The 23,977-nt window shown below is 35.6% G+C and overlaps 1 protein-coding gene across 8 annotated transcripts in view; it reads left to right on the top strand.

The window, feature by feature from the left end:
- Positions 1-23,977, top strand: part of si:ch211-272n13.3 (ankyrin repeat domain-containing protein 26) — a 64,630-nt gene that overhangs the window by 6,287 nt on the left and 34,366 nt on the right. For 4 of the 8 annotated variants that reach the window (XM_042334801.1, XM_042334798.1, XM_042334804.1 and 1 more), the window contains exons 3-22: positions 524-697; positions 3,228-3,334; positions 3,939-4,076; positions 5,272-5,432; positions 8,241-8,291; positions 9,820-9,856; positions 9,958-10,027; positions 11,390-11,450; positions 11,565-11,821; positions 14,579-14,735; positions 16,081-16,151; positions 16,479-16,572; positions 17,484-17,579; positions 17,987-18,015; positions 18,168-18,207; positions 18,319-18,351; positions 19,077-19,178; positions 19,718-19,791; positions 22,607-22,911; positions 23,711-23,899. In XM_042334801.1, coding sequence (XP_042190735.1) covers positions 524-697; positions 3,228-3,334; positions 3,939-4,076; positions 5,272-5,432; positions 8,241-8,291; positions 9,820-9,856; positions 9,958-10,027; positions 11,390-11,450; positions 11,565-11,821; positions 14,579-14,735; positions 16,081-16,151; positions 16,479-16,572; positions 17,484-17,579; positions 17,987-18,015; positions 18,168-18,207; positions 18,319-18,351; positions 19,077-19,178; positions 19,718-19,791; positions 22,607-22,911; positions 23,711-23,899 — 2,246 coding nt within the window. Of the gene's footprint in view, positions 1-523; positions 698-3,227; positions 3,335-3,938; positions 4,077-5,271; positions 5,433-8,240; positions 8,292-9,819; positions 9,857-9,957; positions 10,028-11,389; positions 11,451-11,564; positions 11,822-14,578; positions 14,736-16,080; positions 16,152-16,478; positions 16,573-17,483; positions 17,580-17,730; positions 17,779-17,986; positions 18,016-18,167; positions 18,208-18,318; positions 18,352-19,076; positions 19,179-19,717; positions 19,792-22,606; positions 22,912-23,710; positions 23,900-23,977 lie in introns of all 8 variants that reach the window. The other 4 variants (XM_042334799.1, XM_042334800.1, XM_042334802.1 and 1 more) reach the window with 4 other exon arrangements.

Below are 23,977 nucleotides of genomic sequence, written 5' to 3'. Positions count from 1 at the left end.
TATGAAAAGCCAAAGTGGAAGACAATCATCTGTTAGGACAGAGATAGGATATCAAACAACAGGTAAACAAAACAAGAATATGAGAGAGCACAGTTTCTAATGTATTAAATTCCTGAAGGTGAGAGTCAGGATCTTAATGTTTCCCCACATGGAGCAAAGAAATCAAACATTGGTTAGCGAAAGGGAAAATAACAAAGAAGATTCTGAAGACTCTGTTTGGAAGGGATTATAAATAATTTCTCTGCTGCTTGGCTTTATGATTTTATAGTAATGATCAAATTAACCTTCATACCTTTTGTTTTTAATTTGTAAAACAAAGGTTCTTCCAGTTAGCTGGCCAATAATCCCCAGATTNAAAAAACACAACACTTCCTGGTTATTTGTGGAACATTGCTGTGCACAAATTGGCTAACTCATTCACATACAATACGCAAACACTAAGTAAACTCTGAAGGGCTTTGAGATGTTTCAATATGATAAGTTTTTTTATTATTGTGCTTTATTTGTGTCTTATCATTTACAGGCAGTACAATGCCAACAAGAGCGTTGTGCTCTTATTTTATTAGATCATGATGCTGATCCTAACCTTGTGGACATTAATGACAACACTGCTATGCACCTTGCTGCCCTCATCCCAAACATCTCTGTGGCAATTCACTTACTGGAGCATGAAGCACGTATTGATATTCGGAACAAGGTAATCATTTTAACTCGTGATAATTTCGATTGTCTTATTTTTTTGTTATCCTTGGTTTGGGGGTGTGGTGGTAAGCATGGTCTCCTTGGAGCTCAGTTGACCCCAATTCATGGTATGTTTGGGAACAGAATGTTAGAATTGATTCAGACCTCTGTGATGATCTCAGTGGTCCGGTTCCTGAGATGGGCAGGTATGCAGTGCTCTCAGATACTATTGACGACAGCCTGGCTTATCAGCAGGTCAGGACTTCAAGGGGCAGACCAGTGGGGATTCTTTCCACTCAGCTCGTGTAACACTACAAGCCAAAGCCCTAATGGTTAGGTATTTTCCTAGCTGGATGACCAGCAGGATGCTTGCCAAACAGTGCCTTCAATTCATTGCGTGTACAGTTTTAGCTGTAGCAGTACCATCTTGGGTTCCCCAAGGCTTGCCTCTTGCCAATCTGCGCCGAATTCTCTCAGAATTGGGTAAGCAGAGTGCATTCTTCTAAGAAGAGAATGGCATTCTATTCAAGAAATGGGATTTCCATGTGTAGGTTGCATGCATGGGATTATGTATGATTTGGGTACTGTTAAGGCTGGTGATGCATTTCTACATGTGTCAGATAACCGGTTGACCAAAAAAAAATTTGTTGGTCTCTTAATTTAACCATTAATACCATCATGCTTCAAAAAGTGGAGTAGAATTATGGTTATATCTACACGGACATCAATTACTACACAAAAAAAACTGTCCCAAAGCTGAAGAAAACCAAAATGAATATGACTTATTTTAATTTCTGAGTCTGGTGATTGCCCAGTATATTAGGAATGCTGACTTGAATATTAATTTTCTACTTGAGCAATAGAAGGTTATTTCCTTGATCACTTACAAATGACTCATTGCTAACTCTTGTAAGAGTCTAATTAGGATTATGAACTACACTTGCTATAAATACTTTTTATGACCGTGCTGTTGGAAACCAGTGACCTGCATCCTCGAAGCATGGTTGAAGCTGGGTCATAATAATAATAATAATAATCCTTGCATTTGATATAGCGCTTTTCACGTCGGAAGGACGTCCCAAAGCGCTTCACAGAACACACTGTAAAGTGAATTGACTGTAAATTTGTGGGCGAACGCGGCAGCCAATTGCGCACAGCAATGTCCCACAAACAGTCGTAGATTGAAAATGCCAATTTTATTATTGTTTTTGGTTTTTTGGAGGGATTATCATTAGGCGTGTGGAGTAAGGAAACTTGCCCAAGGTTTCGCCCTGACCTGCCTGGAATTGAACTCAGGTCTCTCGTTTGCAAAGCGAGTGCTCTAACCACTGAGCTACAGGACTCCAACTGAGCTACAGGACTCCATGTCCTGAATATTGAAGTATCTGTTAGGTGGTGTACTGCACCATATATTTTCATGAATATTTTGAATCAATGCAATTTCAGTACTGCTGTGCTTTCGTTGTCATTAATATGCAATCTTTGATGCTTTTGTCTGTATATTTTAGTTGATAGAAACTGAGCATCAAGCTGTACATTAGTGATTTCATTTGACAAACCATTTGCACTTTTGTGATTGAGACAATTTAAATTGTTAAATTTGCCTTATTTCAGTTCTACTCCCTGCAGTAAACTCTGGTTCCAATGAAATTAAACGATTACAATTATTAATGCAACAGCATTATTTTTGGTTACTATTATAACTTGACCATCTCACCGAATACTACATTGTAAATGTGTTACTTTGCACAATAAATGCTGAGTTTGTTATTGGGATTAAGGATAGCTTGACTGCTCATTATTCTAAAGAACCAAACTGTAAGAATTATTTTTTCTGTTTTCAGAAAACAGTTGTTAACTTTAAGAACAATTTTGTTTTGGTGCTTTGAATTATTTTATATTCTTATTTAGTCCCAGCACCTTGGGATGTCCTCCAGACGTGAGAGGGGCTATACAAATGTAATTTTGTTGTTGTTGTCATTTCTCCATTCTGATAACTGAAATACTATTTTATAGTGGTATTGAGCCAGAAGAGCAAGCGATTTGAGTTGGCATGCAAAACCTCTGTTGTGTTTTGATTTCAGCTGCCTATGTTAATTCAACTTTTGCTCTGGGCTCAGTAACTTCAAACGCTTTCCATTGTAGGTTTTGAACACTTTCTGTTTGAGTAAATTCTGTAACGGTATAATCTGTTTATAAACTAGCAACCTGCCCTTCCAAAAATTTAATTTCTATTAAGCTACCATGATGTGTAGCAAATTATTAAAAGTGTAAATCTGCACATATATCTTGGTATGTGTACAGAATAATAATTAAAAATGCATTTCCATTCTGTGTTTTGAGATTATTTATCCTTGCAGAATTTATGAATTGAATAACTCTGAATGAGGGAATTACGTTTGAAATATGTTATCAGCCAAATAAGTGAAAATTATATAACCAGACCTTGATAGTCAAGAATTGTACTGTGCCATTTTGGTTGTTCAAATGCAACTTATTCTATCCACAATTAAGCAATAAACTGTGTCTTATTTTGTTTTTCACAGGAAGGCTTTACACCATTACTGCTGGCAGTTAATGAGAATCATCAGGAAATGGTAGAGTTCCTCCTTAAAGAAGGAGCAAATATCAATGCCAAGGATCTAGCTGGGAGGTACAGTTTAATGCAAACCTGGACGGATACCTAATTACAAGTCTTAACTTTCTGGATTAAGAACCCTTTTGTGGAATAGTTGAAATATCTTCTCCATTTGCATTTATGTTTTCAAACTGGAATTAATACCTACCACGAGCAGTGATTATAATAATCTCTGTGATGTCCTTCATGGTTACTGCCAATAACAATAATCCTCACACTAAAGAGAACATGTTCTTAGGCGGTCGCTGGTTAAATTGATCTTGTTTGTTAAATTATGCATTGCTTAATGGATCATGCCATTTATTGAGAACATACTTGTTCTTCTGGTCATGTAATCATAGTGCTATACTGCTCAAAGAGGTATTATTGTAAGAAATTGTAGATCTGTATATTTTCTGTGATTCCTTCTCATCTTCAGGGGAAAAAATGAAAAATGGCACACCCATCTTTTTGGATTGTTACAATGATACTTATGCACATTATACGAAATCTATTTTACTTATTCTTGTGCTTGCACTCTTTGGTATATTCTGTTAAACAATGTAAGGTTTATTTTTATAATTGAAGCCTTTGTTTTTGTGCACCGATCTATAAATCTTCTGCACTGTGTTCTTTCCAGAACATCCCTGATGCTTGCTGCCAGTACTGGGCAAATTAGCATGGTTAAACTGCTTCTACAGTATGATGCTGATATTACTATGAAAGAAGATAAAGGGTGGACTGCAGATGATTATGCAGTTATGAATGGCCACCATGCGTAAGTATTTCACTGCTTCATAGGTCTCTGGTTACTGTAGTGTAATATAGTGTTCTATATAACGTAGGAAATTATAGTGTAATAATATACCTAACAATGCATCATGGTGTTCCATCTGTGGCTTCTGAGTAAATCTGATCTGGGCTGAGTTCACTGATCTAATAGCCTTCAATGATCCAAGGATTGGGAACAGTGGGAGGAGTATTATAAGAATGCTGCTCCTGATTGCTATTCAGTGATTTCTGCGAAGGGCAGGTGTAGACATCGAACGAGAACTCAATTAAATTTGGCTTTGTTTCCATGGATGAAATAGCCTGCCAACCCTAACTATACACACACATTATGTATCGAAATTATCTTTAAGTGGCTACAAAATGCAAAAGGACAATATTTATGGAGAACTTTATAAAGTGGAGTAAGAATGTCCAAATCATCTATATTGAGGCCTGTATTTATAACACTAACAGTGAAATGTAATCAAATTAAAATTTTAGATTAGATAATCTAGATTATTAAACTAGATTATTGTGGTTTGCTCTAGAAATGTAGGTTAAGTGGATACTGTGAAACCAAATTTACTGGATATGTACAGAAAAATGTTAGTTTACTCATTTGTAAGATGAAACTTACTTATCACTGCAAAATGAAACGTATATTTGACAAATTATGTTGTTCACATAGGGGAAGTATTTTCAAGATGGTATTATGAATCATTTTTCACTTTTTTTCAAAATATGTAATGCATAGAATTATAGAGAGTTTACAGCACGGAAACAAATCATTCAGACAATCTGGACTGTGCCGATGTTTTTATGTCACGTTAGCCTCCACCCCTCCTAATCCTGTCTCCCAAATACCTTGATTGCCTTCACATCATTCCTAAACAAACAGCTTCATCCTGTTATCTATGCAACAGTTAGCTATGCTTTGATCTCAAAAGTTGGTAAATGTAAACATCTTAGCAGAGAGATAAACAGATGCAGATATTAGAAAATGTCAGATGCAGTGTTAATTGATGCTTTCTCAGTGCTAAAATGAACATTTGTGAATCCATTTTAAAACCTGTTTTTAAAGAGGTAATGTTTTTGTTCTATGTTTTTGTGATAGAAAATGCAGTAGTTGAAACACAACGAGAATTTATAGAATTTGTTTGGTTTTGATTTGAGTAGTAATGTTTTACTTCTGATATTTACAGTTGTTCCCATCTAATCATTGAGCATGGTACAAAGAAAAAGCTTCATCAGTCACCTCCATATTATGGAACAAGCAAAGTGAAAGGGGTATCCATGTTCAGTAGCCCAGACCGTGCTGCTGAGGCAGCCTTTGCACTTGGGGGACCAGCCACAGACAGAGAAGGTGAGTTCTTAAAACATGGATTATCAGAGTTTGAAGATTTATCTGCACTGTACAATAGTCTGGTGTGTTTAGGCAGGCACACAAAGCACTGAGAATAAAGCTATTTCTGGCTATAAATCTAGTTACAAATGTAGCTGTGAGAAATATATGTGATCAGTAAAAAGAAGGTGTAATTGAGATTAAATCAAACTATTCAGTTAGCCACACATGGAATTTCCATGGCAAGTCAGTTCTGCTAAAGACATCCTATCTTTTTGACAATATTTTCTGTTGGAAACCGTGGTCAAATGCAAAAGCATCAATAGGATTTAAGAGGAAACGTGCTGCACACGTGAAGGAGAAGGGAATAGAAGGGTATGGTAAAAGGCAAGGGAGGAAAAATTTGAATGGGGTGGGTGGATGCTCATTTTGAGTATAAACAGTGTTTGCAGGTCAGTTGGGTTGAATGGCTGTTTTGGTGCTGTATATTCTTTGTAATTCTATATTCAATTTTATGTAAAGGTTACATTCATAATGTTTGCTTCAAAATTGGGAGTGCAATTGTTGAATATTATCCAGGCCACCGAAAGTAATGTGCTGCCCAATTAGTGAGACGAGAGGTTATGATTATTTAACCAACATTGCTGCGATATGAAAGTACACCCTGTCTGTCAATGACTGGAATAATGCAGTGCCTTCACTTCTACATCCATCGCAACTATAACATTTAATTTGAAGTATCGGGTATATCTGATTTTCTCTGCGCATAACTTCCTTTATCCACAATACATAGATTGTAACCAATTTGAAGAACAATAATTACCTTGTTGAGAGACTAAGCTGAGAAAGAGAACACACTTTGCAGTAAGTTGAAGCATGAGATGAGGATAGGACTTTTTTTTCTTTTTATATAGATTTCACCTTAATTTTTTTGTTCAGTGATTTGATTTCGGAGTCATACTATATAAACACCAGTAAGTTGCTTTTCCTGTAAGTATTTTTGTTATTTTCACAAATTACGTTTGCTGAATGACTTGACATCTTTTTTCTTATTTCTACCTATGCACGTCCCTTGGGAATTATTTCCTTCATCTGATCACTGCTACCTGCAAAATCTGCATCTATTGGACACAATTTCTAGATTTGTGTTCCATTGTGTGTAGTGCATTGTAGATGTTTGTGGTGGAAAAAAATATTTAGTTGCTTGGTATACTGCTCTTTCATTCTGGATTCTGGATTAAAATCTATTTCAGAATAATGGGGTAAACTCTCCTTTTCTCGGTGTCAGTACTTAAATGTGAATGCATGTTTATAGCAACATGTCACTCAGCACAAAAAAGACCAACATAATTGCAGTGCTGTTCCAAAGTTGTAGTTAAATAATGTTGTTCCACCAATCTGTTGGGGTAGAATGGAGGAAGCTTTACTGGTTTGATTATGTTGGGTCTGATGCTGAAACGTAGAGATAAAATGGGATAAAGATGGGAAAGTTTCCCATTTCCCTTATTGTTCTGAATAAACAACAATTTGCCAATTCCTTTTCTTAAAAAAAAGTACAAGTCAAAATGGCAGCCATTCCCAGCTGTGCTCGGTATGCATTTAATAATAATAATCCTTGCATTTGATATAGCGCTTTTCACGTCGGGAGGACGTCCCAAAGCGCTTCACAGAACACACTGTGAAGTGAATTGACTGTATATTTGTGGGCGAACGCCGCAGCCAATTGCGCACAGCAATGTCCCACAAACAGTCGTAGATTGAAAATGACCAATTTATTATTGTTTTTTTTGTTTTGGAGGGATTATTAATAGGCGTGTGGAGTAAGGAAACTTGCCCAAGGTTTCGCCCTGCCTGGAATTGAACCCGGGTCTCTCACTTGCAAAGCGAGTGCTCTAACCACTGAGCTACAGGACTCCATTTGCATTGCTCAGGCACCTGAAATTTGGAATGAAGAGGCAGTTGGAGGGTCCAATGAGATGGGATGGGTTGATTGACAGGCTCAATGGGAGCTCGGGGCGGGTTGATGGAAGACAGATTGTACAATGAGAAGAGGACGTTATAGTACAGGAATTTAGTGCTCATAGTGGCTATTTTTTTGTGGTTCAATTTTGAAGATAAAACAAGTCAAACAACTTTTTTAAAAAAAAAACTTACTTCAGGGAAAGTCAAGTAGAATTTGGGATTTTTAAACTTTTTTTCTTACCCTTAAAATTGTAAATGCCCTCAGAGTTGACATGTCTTGAAGTGTCTGCAAGGTCTATAAGAGAAGTTCCCCTATTCTATAATGTTATAATTATATAATGTTATAATTTTGTTACAGTACTGAATTTTCTGACAGAGCATAACATTAAGCAGACTCGACTGCAGTTGATCTTCAATGCATTTAACTCAGCCATTTGTAATACCAGGTTTAATTCCTAAAAGAAAATGCAAAGGGAAAGTTATATGTGAAAGAGCAAACCTGAAACCATTTTCATGTGTTCTTTAAGGAATACCAAACAATTCAATTACCTTCATATTAGTTTGGGCCCCAACACATTTCCAACAGAAAGCTAGATAGGATAAGATAAATTGTTGATGTGGCTTCTGTTCATAGTGAAATTTTAAATGTAGTAGAATTGTTACTGAAAAGTAACCACAACATTTGTTATTTTCAATGTTAGTGATGTCTCTAACTTAAAATTCAGTAACTTCTTTTAGATTGAGGTTCCATCCTGACGGGTTTGTGACCTTTTCAGAGTTTCATCCACAAAGAGTTCTGGTTTTATCTATTTTGTTTCTGACTTCAATGTTTTCATCTGTTTCTCTTGCCTTTTCCTATGGACATAGCGTTTCAGCAGTCTCCAGAGCAGAAGTCGAGAGCAAGTGAGTCTGAGAAAGGTACTATTGGCAGTCGAGGCTCTCTGACATAATAGAGAAAAGAAAAAGAAAAACTGGCCAATTTAGTTTCATCCTCTGTCCTCTTCACCCAGCATTTATTTTACCGACTGTGCACACACAGAAGTGTTATATGAGGACTTTCAGAAGGAACCTACCCTGGTAAAATTTAAGACATAAATTGTTTTTACTTAAGAACTGGTCTAAAGTTACTGTTCGACACAGGATTTTGGTTGAAGAATTGCTGTGTGAAAGGACACCAAATTATATTTTGTAGCTTTTAACATTTAGTACTTTCAATCCATCACTCATAAACCATTACCTTGCTTATTCAAAATCTGTCTGCTGTCCAGTATTCTGAAAACTACCAAATGTTATATATTAAAATGTAAAGAAGTGAAAGTCTTGTTTGCTAACCTTACTTGAGTTAGGAAGGTAAAGTTATGAAAATAGTCACACTCTACCTTCTGGTTTTGAGGGTGTATTTGTACACCTATTGGATGTCAGGACTTGATCACGTGCTGACAGTGTGGGAGTTCAACATTGAGGAAAGTGCCATTCTTTGGCTGAGATGTTCACCAAGAGCTACTCTCATGTAAGAAGAGTGTTTTGTCTTGGATTCAATAGATTTAAGTCAAGGAACTAAAGTACATGGAAAGAGTTAAGGCTTGTTGTCTCTGCTTTACTAGCCATCACACTATCACTATCCTAATAATTTAGGAACTATCAGTGAATGATATTCAGGTCAATGGGATCTTATTGATGATTAGAATACTGTTTGGAAGACCTGTATTCTACAATTTGCAATCCCCAAACTTAACAGAACTAGTTCTAAAGAGAGGCAAATTATTTGTAGAATGCATCTAATCATCAGGAACCTCCACACAAGTTGGATCTCATTAACTTCCACCAGGTCCCTTCTTCCCGACACTTCAGTCTGATCTGACTTTTGCAACTTTCTGATCAATTTTTTTGCATTTAATGTTTTGGTGTTACTGCTTGGTTTCTTTATTGCTTTTGATTACATATGCGATAGCTAAGCTTTAGAAACAGTTAGCAAGAGCACCTTGCCATAAGGCATTATTGTGTGAAACTCTCAAAGAGCGTATACCCTTAATTATTTTCCCCATGGTAAAATTAGGTATTCATTTGAAAGTATGTCTTGAAAACTTTATTTAAGAATAATGCTCACCAGTAAGTGGTAAGTTATCTAACATTTGCTATATAAGCATAATTTGTCCGTAAGGCTGGGACAATCAAACATCTCAGATTTTTGTATAGGTGAGCAATACATCATATGCACGTTGGGAGTGGGGGTGAAGAGAATGGTTACATGGGGATTGAACAAAGCTGTCAAAAGAACTCCATTTCTATGACTTTGCTGTTTTCTATTTGATAATGTTTCTATATATTTTATTTGGAGAATAAACTGCATCCAAATGTGTATAAGATGACCTGTATATACCTAAAATAGGTAACGTAATTTTGTAATTCATCAGATCTTTAATGTACGTATTAATTTGTTTGACAGTGGAATATGATGCATCTCAGGGGGAATCAGTCAGTAGGTATGTAATGTGTTACTACTGTGTTTTAATGTCTTTCAAAATTGGGCATTATGACCTGTTCAGTTTTTGTTCTCTTTTACATTTTATATGATTTGTTTTAGGGCCTCGAATGTTGCAAGCGACTCCTGGCCATCCTCAGATGAAGAGGAAGAGCTAGACTTTAGCCCCAAGGTACTATTGTATATCTGTAACAGTATATTATTAAATAGAAATTACAAGAATCTCCTGGACAGCTGTAAATTATCTTCCTGAAATATGAAAGACCAGAACTCTCAAATGACTCATTCTCTGAAACACAATAATTGGAACTCAAATTTCCCGCTGCTGGTAGGATCTACTATGTTCTATGTGCATCTTGTGTCCTTTTTTAAATTTGTAGAACATTAAGGAAATGTTCTTTTTAAGTATTTAATCTCTTGGTGATATTAAATAGAATGCAAATTTCAGTTGTCACATTTTATAGATTGTGTTTCTCGTGAAATTATTTTTGTAAAAACACTGAACTGGGATTACATTTTCTCTCCCAAGATATTTTCTTATATTTTTGATAACACAGGAGTTGTGGGAACACAAGAATTGTTTTGCAAGTACTGTACAAAAATAGTGTTGCTGCTATGTTAATAGACCAATTACAGTAATATCAAAACAATGTCTCTGTTCTCTTTCTGTGCACTCTATTCTTCGGTATGTTATGTTTTTACTCAATTTGTTTGCCCAGTCTTGGAAACGTATTGATCCACATCAGTCAATAACCCTAACTTGCATTTATATAGTGCCTTGATGTAGGATAACATATTGGAGGGCTTAAACACCACGTTGTGGAGCTGGTTTTAAACCGTTGAAAATTAGAATAGAAGGGTTTTATTATAAGATTTCTAAAATTTGCAGTCACAATTTTCTAATGCTGAATTCTTTGTACAAATAATACTAATCATTACATTTGATGAAACACTTATTTCACATTTGATTTTAATCACAGGACACCTCAAATACCTTCACAAGATTTACTATAAAGTACAGTCACTGTATATTTTGTAGGCGTAGGTAAATTTAAATATCTCAAATTTCACTTTATTGGCTACCTATATAGAAGAAATTTCTTGCTGTAATTTAGCCTAGGATATTAATCAAGAGAAATACTAACTATGTCTATCTGGAACTCGAGTTCTGTTTTCACCCCACTGTAGTTTAAAAATACTTTTTGGTATGTTACATAACCAACAGCATCAAATATAAAATGTTTCTCTTATTTTTGTGCCATCCTTTTATACTATCGTTACATGATGTTTTGGAAATAATGTAATTCTCAAGGTGTGTGCAAGTTTGCTGACTTTTAGTATGACAAAATAAGCAACTTTGTCTAAATTATGCAGTGGGAGAAAAAGTTATAGTATTATACATATTCTTAAAGTTCAGGAAAAACTCTATTTACCCATGTGCTTTTATGTAATAGTTAACAATATTAAATTTCAAGGGCAAAATCTTTTGTTCCTAAATGTGTGTTGATTAAAAACAGCCATTTTATTTTAACAGAAACTTCAAAAACCCAGTTTGGCTAAATTGGTAAATGCTTCCCAGCAAAGCAAGAAAAAGAGTAAGTTTTTTTTTAAAAAAAAGCTTAAATTAATTTGAAGTATGCTTGAGTGCTGTAGTTAATGACAAGTTACTGTGAATACATGTAAATAAAGATTTCTTTGTTTTACTTTAGTAAATGAAAAGGCTAACTCTAGCAAAGTCCAGCAGATGGCTATTTCACATCCACTTAAATCAAATGTAGATAGTGAAGAAGATTCAGAAGAGGATAGTGAAGATGAAGAAGAGATTATTGAGAATTATGGCTTGCAAACCCATCCTTCACCCCATGCCAAGGCATTAGTTGTTTCCCCTCAAGCTGCTGTTCCTTCACCCAGCTCCTTTGTAGAACCACCTCAGTCGATTTCTACCCCATCCAAAGGCTTTAAGCAGGTAAATCGTTCTTTGTAGATCTCAAGTGTTGAATTATTTTAACTGTCTTTTTTCCCCTTGTTGCTGTGGTGTAATGAAGAACATTGTGGAAAGTTGATGACATTTGATCCAGGTATTCCGACAACTCTTCAGAGCCAAATGGCAATTGGTAGTGGGGATGATGTGGAGAAAGAGGAGCAAAATGCAGAACACATCTCAGATGGAGAGGATGAGGAAGATTGTGATGATAAGGAAGAAGATGAAGAAGATGGTGATGATGATGAAGAAGATGGTGATGATGATGAAGAAGATGATGATGATGAGGAAGATGATGATGAGGAAGACGATGATGATGAAGATGATGATGAAGAAAATGATGATGATGAAGATGGTGATGATGATGAAGAGGAGGGAGATGAAGATAATGATGAAGTAGAAAACCCAAATGAATTTACTTCAGGTGAGGAGGAAGAGGTAAAACTTACAGGTGCGTCTTGTGACATGATTGAAGAAGGACAGTACATAAAAGAAAAAAATGGAAACATTGACTCTAAATGTAAGTCCAGGCAAAACCAAGAGTTACTTGAGGATGATCTGGAAGAAAATGAGTCAGGGGAGATAGAGAAAAAGACTTGTATAGTTCCAACTCAAACAAGTAATCCAAATGTGGGTTCTCTTGCTTCAGATAATGCTTCTGAAGTATTGCTGACTCACAAACCAAAATATGAAAGCCATACTGTTTCTGATCAACGCCATGACATTTTGACTACAGATCATTATACAGAAAGAGGATTCGTAATAAAGGGAAAATCAAATGAGACAAAGTTTGTAGTAGAAGAAGCTCATCACAACCCGTCAGGGGATGATGAAGAAAAGGACAATTGTCAGTGTAATTTGAAAGATGGGAATGCTACGGGTAAAAGTCTTCAAAATCAGAAAGGAGAGTTTTCAGACGATTATGATACTATAACATGGAGTGACGAAGTGCAACAAAACTCAATACAGAGTGATGCACAATTTCACTTAAAAGTTTGTGCAAAGATGCCATCGATGATGAATGAGAATCAAAGTGCGATTCAACTTTTGAAAACAAAAGATGAAGAAGAAAACAAAGAAATTGAAGACCGCCTTGTTATTTGGGCTATCCAGTCCTCACAAGGAAGAGAAATCTTGATTGCAAATACATGTGATTATTGGGACTCTGACCCAATGAGCAATGATGGTCAAAAAGATGTTGATTCTAGGAAAAAGGGATCAATGAAATATCAGCACAATGTATCTGATGCAACAACTAAATCTGTTATTTCAAAAGAAGTTGAAACAATTTCCAGATTCGGTGAATTCAAAAAAATAAACCTGCAAGAAGTTGAAAAAGTATCCACAATCGGTGACTCTGCTAACATCAACGGGATAGGTATAAGCAAAGAGCGTCTCAGTGAAGATGCAAAGCAGGATAGTGAAGAGTCAGTGATTGATTGGAGTGAAAATGAAGAGATTGATGATAGCACTACTGGAATTCAAAAGTTCAATAAATTGTCAGAAGAACTGTACACTAAAGATGAAACAAAACCAAGGGAGGAGTCTCCAATACACCAATTGAAGGATCCTAAAAATGATTCCGTGTTAAATAGTGGTTGTGATATAAATGAACACATCCCAGAATTACCAAAAGATGAACAAAACCACAATAGTACTATTGTTGGAATGATACCTGGAGAATCCTGTGCTGTATTTCACAGGCAGGCTGATAGCACTGAAATGACCACAGCGTTCCTTAATTCTGAACCTATTGTAGTGGACCTGAATCATACTGAGGAGATAAAAGCTGAGGCTGACCAGAACCCAAATACAGTCAATTCTAAATCTAATTTTGTGATGGTGGGTGAATTATTAGCATACTTAGTTGTCTAGAATAGTTGGCTAATCTTATCGGTCAAGAAAACAAGACCTTTTATGCTGATAAACTAGATTTGGATTTTTTTTTAATGTAGAGATTAAACATACAGCAGTTTCATATTTTGACATGCCCTAAAATACCATTTTACTGTAGTTCCTGATAACTAACTATTTCCCTTATTTATGTGTATCCTTAGATGTTTCTTGTGCAAGTTAAAAGTTAGAGGCAATATCCTTTCTCTGAAGAACATGTTATTGAATGAGACATGATTAAACACAGTCATCACATCTATTACCATTTAATTATTTAGATTAGAATATCTTTTGGCATTTTTACAATTTCATTGATTTGTTTATTGATTAAACCAGAAATTGTGCATGAATATTTGGTTAATTTATAAATTGGTATTAACTTGACATCTACTAATATTTGGAAGGATATTATCTGTTTAGTTTTTTTAAGATATTGTGATGTATGTTCCCTTTCCCTTGCAATAAGAATCATTTGTGTTATATTGTTGAATGCATATTTTTTGCCTTTTCTCTCCTGACATAGATTCATAGTCCTACTAGAGTGGCCACTTTCCAGTAGTTAGTTCAAATCCAACAAATGACAAATAATGTGTTAAAGGGGTCAGATTTGCTGAGTCAAATATTTCTCTTCCCTGATTTTTCTTCTACTTTTCATTATTGGATTGCGGTTTTATTAATTAATTAAATGAGAAATCAGGGAAATTTTTAAAATATATTTTTAAAATATATTTTAAAATATCTTTGGACAGATTTTGTATTTTGCATCTTTCGAAAAGTTTCTGAAATAATTCCATATTTTTGCTATGCTTTGTGGCTAGTTATTTTTTTGAACTGCTTCATCTTGTACAGGACAGAGTACAAGACGGATCCTCAGATGAAGAAGAGGAGGTGGAGGAACAGCATGTAGGAAAGTTTAGAGATACAACAAAGGAACCTGTTATTCAGAATACAATTTCCAATATTATTCAACAGGAAAAGGAGGCTTCCCACCAAAAAGTCCAAAGAGGTATCTGCATTTCATTTTATGCTGAGGTTACAATTAAATATGATGTACTTTCTCCCATATTCTGGAGTCCTGTAGCATAGTGGTTAGAGCACTCACCTCACAATTGAGTGGACCTGGGTTCCATTCCCAGGCAGGACGAAACCTAAGGCAGGTTTCCTTACTCCACACACTTCTGTTTACCTAGCAGTAAGTTGGTACCTGGTTGTTAGTCAATTGGCGGATTGCTTTTCCGGGGGTAATAATTCCTTCAAAAAAATAATAATAATTTGGTCACTTAATCTCCCTCAAAATACACAGTCAATCCACTTTACAGTATATTCTGTGAAGCGCTTTGAGACACCTCGAAGATGTGATGAGGTGCTATATCAAATGCAGGTATTATTATTTTGTCTATTTACCTGATGCAGCCATTCATTCAACAGGAGGAAAAATTTAGATGTTTTAGATTCCCTGTCATCTGGCCATGTGTCTCAATGCGGTTCCTGCATTGTGCCCTATTCAAAAAGAGAAGGGAGTTTCTCCTGGTGTCTTGGCCAACAAATCCCCCAATTAAAATCAGTCACTCACTGAACGGGTGTTTGTGAGACATTGCTGTGCGTAATTGGGCTGACACGTTTCATCCGCAAAACTCATAGTCAATCCACTTTACAGTGTGAAACGCTTTGAGGTGTCTCTACGATGTGATAAGGAGCTATTTCAAATGAAACAATTATCATTATAATGACATCTATATTACAATGGGTAAAGCTTCAACAGCCAGATCTTGGGATAACCATGAATATTCTATGTCTGGCTAGCTGACTTTCAATTTCCCCAGCAAAATAGATGAACATGCTAGCCTTTCATACCGGGTGTCAGTTACCTGCTGAATGCAAATGCATATGGTGCTCTGATTGATGTCACCAGAATTACCTCAGTTGCTGAAGCAACTATATAACCAAGACATTGAGTTTCACATTCGGGGTCACAGAGGGCAATTGAAAGCACTGTGCATTCTGCTAAATCAGGTTTGATCAATTGGCACAGCACTATCATCACTCTAATTGAGTAGGTCGTTTCCGAAGAACACAGCAGGCCCTTTCCAAAGAATTCAATCAAGTGCTTGCTGCCCAATTTTGTTGAAATTGTGTATTTGTTTCAATTAACATGTCACCAATAAGCAATACCACAGTCTTGCTTCCAGTAACAGACATGCAGTCCAAGCAAACAACACTGGATAGTTAATGCTTTCCTTATTGACTATACTCCTAGCTTTGAGTACTTTATGAAAATAATAACGGATAACTCTTGTGTGTGTTTGTGTAACTTTTATCATTGGACTATTTCTTAAATCTGTAAAATGTAGATCTGATGTCAGAATTGGGTTTAGAGGAGATAGATGGTGAAGAGGACATTGAATCGCCTTGGGATTCTGAGGTATGCTTAACATGTTTATCTTGTTTAGTTACATTAACCCAAAGCACTTAAAGTGTATCATTTGATGAGCTTTAACACATCACAATGATGTGATTAAACACTGAATCAAATGCAATATTATTACTACTAATAATTAATAATATTATTATTGCCAGCTGACTGCATTAGAATTCCAATATGCTGTACCATCATGGTATCTGTAATTGCACACCTTTTGTGTACTACTCTATTTTATTAACAATTAACATGTACAACTCTAGTTATATTGAAGTATTTAAATGTTCTACTTTGTAAAGTGCTTCCGGTCTAAATGTTATTGTATATTAGTCTATTACAGAAAGTCTGAAGAAGAAATCCAGTGCTTCATCTTCTGCAAAGGACCAAATAAAAATGAACAGCATTCTTGAGAATCAGGATGATGGTAATGACATTTGATATCTTGTAAAGTATGAAATTACAGTTGTGCATTCTTTCTCCCTGAGAGATGGAAAATGTATACAAATTTTAAAAATATTTTGCCACAATGGTTAATCTCTTCTAGAGGATAGATGATGACCAATGCCCAACTTTCTCCACCGTTCAAGATACCACACAAACTTCTGATAGTGACAATTTAAAAAAAATCTTACCCAGAGATTAAGATATAGTTGATAAGAATTGCAAAGGAACTTAACAGGGAAGAACAATGCTGTTTTTGAGGTTTTTAAAAATATCTTTTATAGTATTATCCAAAGTGGATGACGAATTGCTCATTTGTTTAAATTGAATAACATACAAGATTGTACCCTAAATGCTGCAAAGAAAATAATTGGTAATGATATGCTTGTTATGTTACTTTTGTTTTAGCTTTTTCACTTTGCCTGTGTGCAAACTGACTTCTGTGTTTTTCCCAAAAGTACAGTCAATCCACTTTACAGTCTATCCTGTGAAGCGATTTATGACGTTGCGATGATATGCTAAAGTGGTATATCAAATGCAAAGGATTATTATTATTATTTTCAGAACTACATTCATCTTCCTTGCAGCAAGTTTGATTTTGTAAACAGCCTGTATTTGGACGTTATGGTCATTGCTCTTTAATTCAATTACTGCTTTGTAATAAGATACCTTTGTAATAAGATACCTTCTGTATCTTATGCAGCAACATTTTAAATGAACCAAACATCATTAAAACGTCAAAAGAAAACCCAATACAACATCTCAAATATTTCATTAATGGAATATTTCAAACCCAGTGTTGCGGGCTGATATGTTTTAGACGGCTCATTATTGTTTTTTGGTTTAAAAACAGAGCTTCTGGTGAAGGCTTGTGACCTTCTATTTCTTCCTCAGATGGGTTTTACATTCCTTCCTTCTTGAGGGGATCAAGAGACAGTAGGATGTCTAATCTAGAAGGACCAAGGAGTGTAGTTAGGCAATTAAGCCTGGGTATGATGTCATTTGTTCTACTTGCTCAGGGTAACACCTCTTGAGCAGCATGACAACAAAAAACACTATTCATTTTCTTGTCCATTAACCTGCCTTTGGTGCATGATGAGAAATCAATCTAATAAATCCTACATATGCTTAACACTCACAGGTTCTGTTTCTTCTGCTGCTTCTCATGTGACCCTGCAAACACCTTATGGTACTTATTTACATTTTTATTTGGGTTGCCATGGGTACGTTTTTAACCAGGTTGTCCTGGACATTGTCATTAGTGCTGGGAAATATGCATGCTAGCAGCAGTCTCAGAGATCATAATGAACTAATATGCATGTGCAAACCATAAGCTAATCAAAATACTTTTTTTATTTAGGTAGAGAAATTAATTTTGCATTCTGTCTTCTCTATAGAATCACCAGAGGGGATTGCTGCAGCACAGGTAACATTTTAAAAAATGTGTTGGAAAGCAGTTTTTTCAATTCTAAAATCTATTTGGTTGGAAAATGAAAACAGTTTAAAAATCTGTACACTTATTACGCAGCTAAAGACTAATCTGACAGTAGTTTTGTGACTGATTTTCTCTCTTTCAAGATGCCTTCACCAAAGATTGCGGTAGATAAACATAAATCAGGTATGAAAAATGATCATCCTTGAGTTTGTTGATGTCTCTTTGTATATCAAAGAAAATTATGCAGAATATTTTGATTTCTTTGTTTACTTTCTGTTCTATATTTAATTGTAGAGTTTGGCAAAGGTGATGCAGGAGTTATAGAAGGTAATTGACACAGGTTTTACCTGAAACATTTATGTTTATGATGTATATTCTCTTTTTTGAAGTGTAGTTTTGTTGATGGGTATATTGGGTACATGGGTTTAAGCTCAAATGTTAGTTTCTACAATTGGCCAATGGACTAAAAACCCTGCAAATGTCCCTTTCTTTGAACCAAGTTTAATTCAGTAGTGTTCCATGTTATGGACTTAAGATAAAACACAGGCGCATGTTTCATTATAGGTTATTGAAGCTTCTAAAGTAACATTTTGTACTGAAATTTATTATAGAATTTTAGTAGCATCGTGAGTTTAATATTCTAGGCTGGATTTATATTTCACTATTTAATGTGGACAGCATTGATTTGTCACTGCCAATGTAACATTAAAGAGGCATAAATCGCCAATCTAATTGTAGTTTGAATGACTCCCAATGTTTTTGCGTCTGTTATTGATTAAATTCCTCAAATCGTCCTGTTTACTTTCCATTTGGCATGTTGTAAAATTCACGACATCCCATTCAATAGGATTCCTCTAAGTGAGGTTTCCTACCTCATTCGGAGGCATTTTTTTTATATAAAGTTAATTCAGTTAGTTCTACAGCCATAATTTGAAGCAATTGGTATCCGTATTGGGGTTAGAAATGCCAGCTGCTGCAGTGAACACAGTCTTATGTAATGGAAGGAACGTAAAGCAATGTTTCATTCATTTACTATATTTCTTTCAATTTAGAAACTGATTGGGATTCAGAAGAGACAAATCTTCCCTTAGGAAAAATTACACCTGAAGTGCACAGTGTTGCGAAAACAACAATTCAAGCTTCTGGCCCTCAAGGTGAAAAATACTGGAAACTCAAATGACATGCGCAGACTTGGCCAGACATTCTCATTAGGAATAACAATTGAGTTTCCAAAACGTTCTGTTTTGATCTTTGTTATTCTTGAAAATTAGTTCAGTCCCATTTACTGCATTTAATGTCATGAATTCTGTGACATTGCTGATCATAGATGTCACTTCTACATCTTCCCTGCATTGATAGATGAATGCATTTATGAATCAAAGCTACAATTTGAAACACAGTCATTGTACTGCTGATTTAGCTGTCCGGTGACTCCTGCTGGAAATTCTGCTTGTGTTGACATTGAGTGGGGAGCCGATTGTGTTTAGTTCTGATGCCTTTAGATACTGGAGGACAAGCTTACCTTTATGAGGTGAAAGAAAAATTTCAAAAAAAAATTCATGATCACTTAATATAGAACAACAAAAAGAAGCATGTTTTGTACAGTTGGAGTTAATGAGACATAATACAACTTTTATGTTTGCACAATGCTCCTTTGAATCTGTTGGTATTAATTTTGTAAATATGTCTTCAGAAACTGAGCCGAAAATGCCTTTATCAGAGGAAGAAGACGATGATGAGGAGAAGTGTGACTGGGAAAGGAAGAAGGTGAGGCAATAATGGTTTCCAGCAGTGTCTCCTTCCTGTCCGTTGCTGTTTACTGCCAATTGTGTTTTTTTTTAATTTGATTGCCTTTTTTAAAAAAAAGGAGTGATCATACAAATTTGACAAAAACAATCCTCCAAAAAGGCTGAATACAATTTTAGGCCATTAGTGAGGAAGGGCACATACCTCGCAAGTAACAAATGAGTTATTTAGAAAATGTACATATGACTAGTGTTTTGTGGAATATAAACCATCAAATGACAACAGAATTATAACTCACACACATAAGTGAGCTATGTTGCCTGTGACACAACTAGTTTATATTCTCTAAACTACCCATCTCAATTTCTGTTTCAGAGTGCTGTGTTGAAGCATTTTCAGAATTATTGTAATGTTTTGTTTTATTGCCCTTATGAGCATACTTACTATTCTGGCTGTGGATGATGCATAAAATGAGGCACTGGTGTGGTTCTGAATTTTGTTTTGGTGGCAGTCATGGGTGACTTCAAATGGCAGGAGAGAGACAACTCTCTCCAGGCTGGCAACCAGCGATAAATGGTCTGATGCCGTGGTCCAACACTCTTGTCAAATTCTCACAAAGATCAATGATGTCCTGTAATTTAGCCAGTGGTAGCCATAAATGTGTTAGTGATAGTGCATTACAAAATAAATTATAGTACAGAGGTTTGTTTGGAGCATGAAGCACTGATTCAGTGACTGTTTCTACTGCATTAAACCTTGGAAGTGGGATACAAATAGTATCCAGCTTTTGCCTGTTATGTATTAAATTTTATATATGTTTAAAACGTTATCTGAAATAGTTTTGACATTAATTGGTGACTGTTCAGTATATTATGTCACCCTGAAGTTTAATTCAATTTATTTAAAAATGCTGAAATTCCATGGTAATTTTATTCTAGGAGGACTTAACATTATATAAGGCTATGTCTTCTGTGGTACCATGGTGGTACTGCACTATTATCTTGTAACAATTAGCGAGTTGAGGAGATATAAAATAGGACTATATTTAGTATGAAATGGTGCAGAAAAGGCAGCTTTATAATTTTCTTCTAAATCTGATATTCTACCAACAATCATATAAAGGTAACAGAAGAAAAAATTGGCTTAATTATGTGGGACAATTTTCATTAATTACTCTGATGTTTTGTTAAAAATGCTTCATATTTCTGTTTGTTCCAAGGTGTGCTTCTCTTTGTTGATTTTGATGCCTGATTTCTCTTTACCTATTGTCCACATGCTTTCCTAAGGATAAACACATATTTGAAACGACCAGAGTGAATGACACAGTGTCAAATGAATGCCCACCATCTGCAAACAAAACTGGTGTGGCAGACATTTTACTTTCACAGCAGAAGGAAAACGAAATAGACTTGAATGAGGATCCTGATTTTGACAGTAGTGAGAAATCTGCTGAGGTGGTGGAGACCAATGAAAAGAGTGGGATGCTCTTGGAGGAGCGATATGAAAAAGTCTGGGTTGAAAAGGAGAAAAGAGAAATAGCTTCACATTTGAAATCCCTTACAGCTGAGTTAAGGCAAAGTTTTGAAGAAATTCGACAGAACAAAGTAAGTGCTGTGGGAGATGCAGAGGACAATTCTGGAGGAGATTCAAGCAGCGAATCTGATGAAATTTTATTTCATAAGAAAAATGAAGATACTGCTTTGGAGCAACCATCAGAAGAATATGATGTCTGTGACAATGAAGGCAGAATACTTCAGCCAATTCCAGAGCAACAGGAATCAATTACAGAAGATTTTAGTTCAAAGGCTACAGATGTTGGAAATAAGCCGCAAATATCCTTAGAACCACAGAAACTGCCTGAATTAAAAACAAAAGAAGATAGCGATGACATGCCTCCTTTTCCACCTGCAGGAAATGCAGTGTCAAAGGAGTTGCAGTGGGAGACAGTTAAGGAAGATCTTGTAAAAGAAACAGAAATATATTTTCCCAAAGAGGGAGGGACTGATATAGCTGGTTATGTTACTGATTTAGACTCTGATGGAGGCAATGATGGTTCACTACAAGTGCATTCTGGTTCAAATAAAAATATTTGTTCTGATGATGAAAATCCTTCTCCTTTAGAAAACACACATTTGTTGAACAAAATCAAATTGGTTGGGTTTACACCAACAAAAGGTGAAGGCTGTGAACTACAAGATAACATTATGGCCAGGGGTTTACTGCCCCAGAATGTCAAAACTCCTGAGCACGAGGACTTTCCACACCCTGATGCCAAAACTCCTGAGACACTAATAGATGATTTGGAGTACAGCCCAAGAAAGCCCCCCGTCATTGCTTCTAAACCATACTCCGATGAAGAACTAGAGGAAGATGTGCAGAGGTTTAAAAATGAGGTAGGAATGCTAAAAGTAGTATTCCTGGCTTTGGAGAAAAAGAAAGCACAGCTACAGAAAGAGGTAGAGGTTTCCCTGTTATCCTCCCTTATGTTTGCGAGTGATCCTGTCTTGCCTGAACCATTTTCCTCATTCCAACTGCTTTTGAAGGCACGGACTAGTATTTGCATAAAATTGGTAAACATCGTAAAAGGTTTGCAATTGTCAGATGTGACAATCCAATGCATACTTGCTTTCATTGGTGTTGCATATCATTTGTACTGAGATTATCATCTGAAGCAGTGTTTTAGACAAATTGTATGACCCTTTTTCAGGATTACAGGTTTATAACCAAAGCAAATGAAATTGATGCAATTTGAATATAATTATAATGAAGGAAATGCATTGTTAAATAATTGATTCATTGACCTGATTAGTCCCATTTTGGATAATGTTTTTTTTAGGTTGAAGAAGAAAAAAGAAAGAATCTCCAGAATAGGGAAAGAAACCAACTTGATGAAATGAAACTTACTGAGTTAGCAGGAAAATATGAGGGCAGTCAACATCTGCAGGTGAAACAAGTAGCTGAGAAAATCATCCATGAGAAAGTAAACCAAAGAACAGAGCCAAAATTGCTAAAAGAACAAGTTGGTAAGGATGGAGACAGACCTAAACAGCAGAATACCAGTTTAATTTTCAGAATAAATGAAGAGCGGCAAAGAGAAAGCTTTCTTAAAGAGAGAATAAAAAAACAAAACATTTTCAAAGGGTGAGTATTGCTTCTTAATGCATGTTTAATGTTGGGCCTTGTTCAGTTAAGGTTTCTTCAAAAAATAATTATAATAACAATTTGTTCATTCAATCCACAACTGTTTGTGGGACATTGCTGTGAGCAATTGGCTGCCGCGTTTCGCCCACAAAAATACATAGTCACTGCACTTTACAGTATATTCTGTGAAGCACTTTGAGACACCTCAAAGACGTAATAAGGTGCTATATGCAAGGATTATTATTATTATCTCATTATATTTTGCACGGGAAATATTCAAAAAATAATGCTGAAAATTTGTAGAAAATATTTTCAAGCATTTAGTTGTTCCAAAAAAATCAGTTTTTTCATTCTAAACAATGATTGTTAAATTCGCTTTTTTTTAAAGTGTAAAGGCATGGGAGCCAACTCGAAAAAAACATTACAGTTAATTTGGATGGTTCCAAAATTCCTGCGCAAAGTAATTGTACTGTAACGTTATGAATAATTAAGTTTTCTGTTCCTGTTCCACTATAAGGAACATAACCATCATGCTCCGACTGCTCCCAGTTTGAAGGCATATTTGATTAGCGTGCTTTAAAACAGCAACACAATTTAAGATTTGTATAGTCAGTTCAGAAGAGAACTTGATCATGTAAAATAGCATCTTCTTATTTTAGGGTGGGTATTTTTAAAGGATGAGCTCAAATGGGCTGAATGGCCTTCTTCATCCGATCCTCTCATAAATAATTTAATACAATTGAAAGTAATTTTATTGATGATCATAATATTGTGTACTTTTGTATGCGTTTATATGAAGGATTGAGTTGGGCTCAGATGAGGATGATTATGAAAACCGTCAACACAATCAGTGGCCAAAGCAAATTGGTCAAGAGTTGAAAAGGAAAGACAGAAGACTCGCACTTCAACAGACTTCCTGTGTGAATGGGGATTCATTATCTGCTTTTTATGACAGCACTCCAAGCGAAATGTCTCAGGATGAAGCAGGGTGTGTAAAAACACTGACTTTCAATATGTTTCTTCTTCATAACTCCCAGAATGTTTTTGCAGAATATTTGGAATTTAA

The sequence above is a fragment of the Callorhinchus milii genome, unplaced genomic scaffold, assembly GCF_018977255.1.
Source record: "Callorhinchus milii isolate IMCB2004 unplaced genomic scaffold, IMCB_Cmil_1.0 Scaffold5, whole genome shotgun sequence".
NCBI lineage: Eukaryota > Metazoa > Chordata > Chondrichthyes > Chimaeriformes > Callorhinchidae > Callorhinchus > Callorhinchus milii.
Note: the sequence above shows the minus strand (reverse complement) of the source record. Positions and strands in the feature narration are given on the sequence as shown.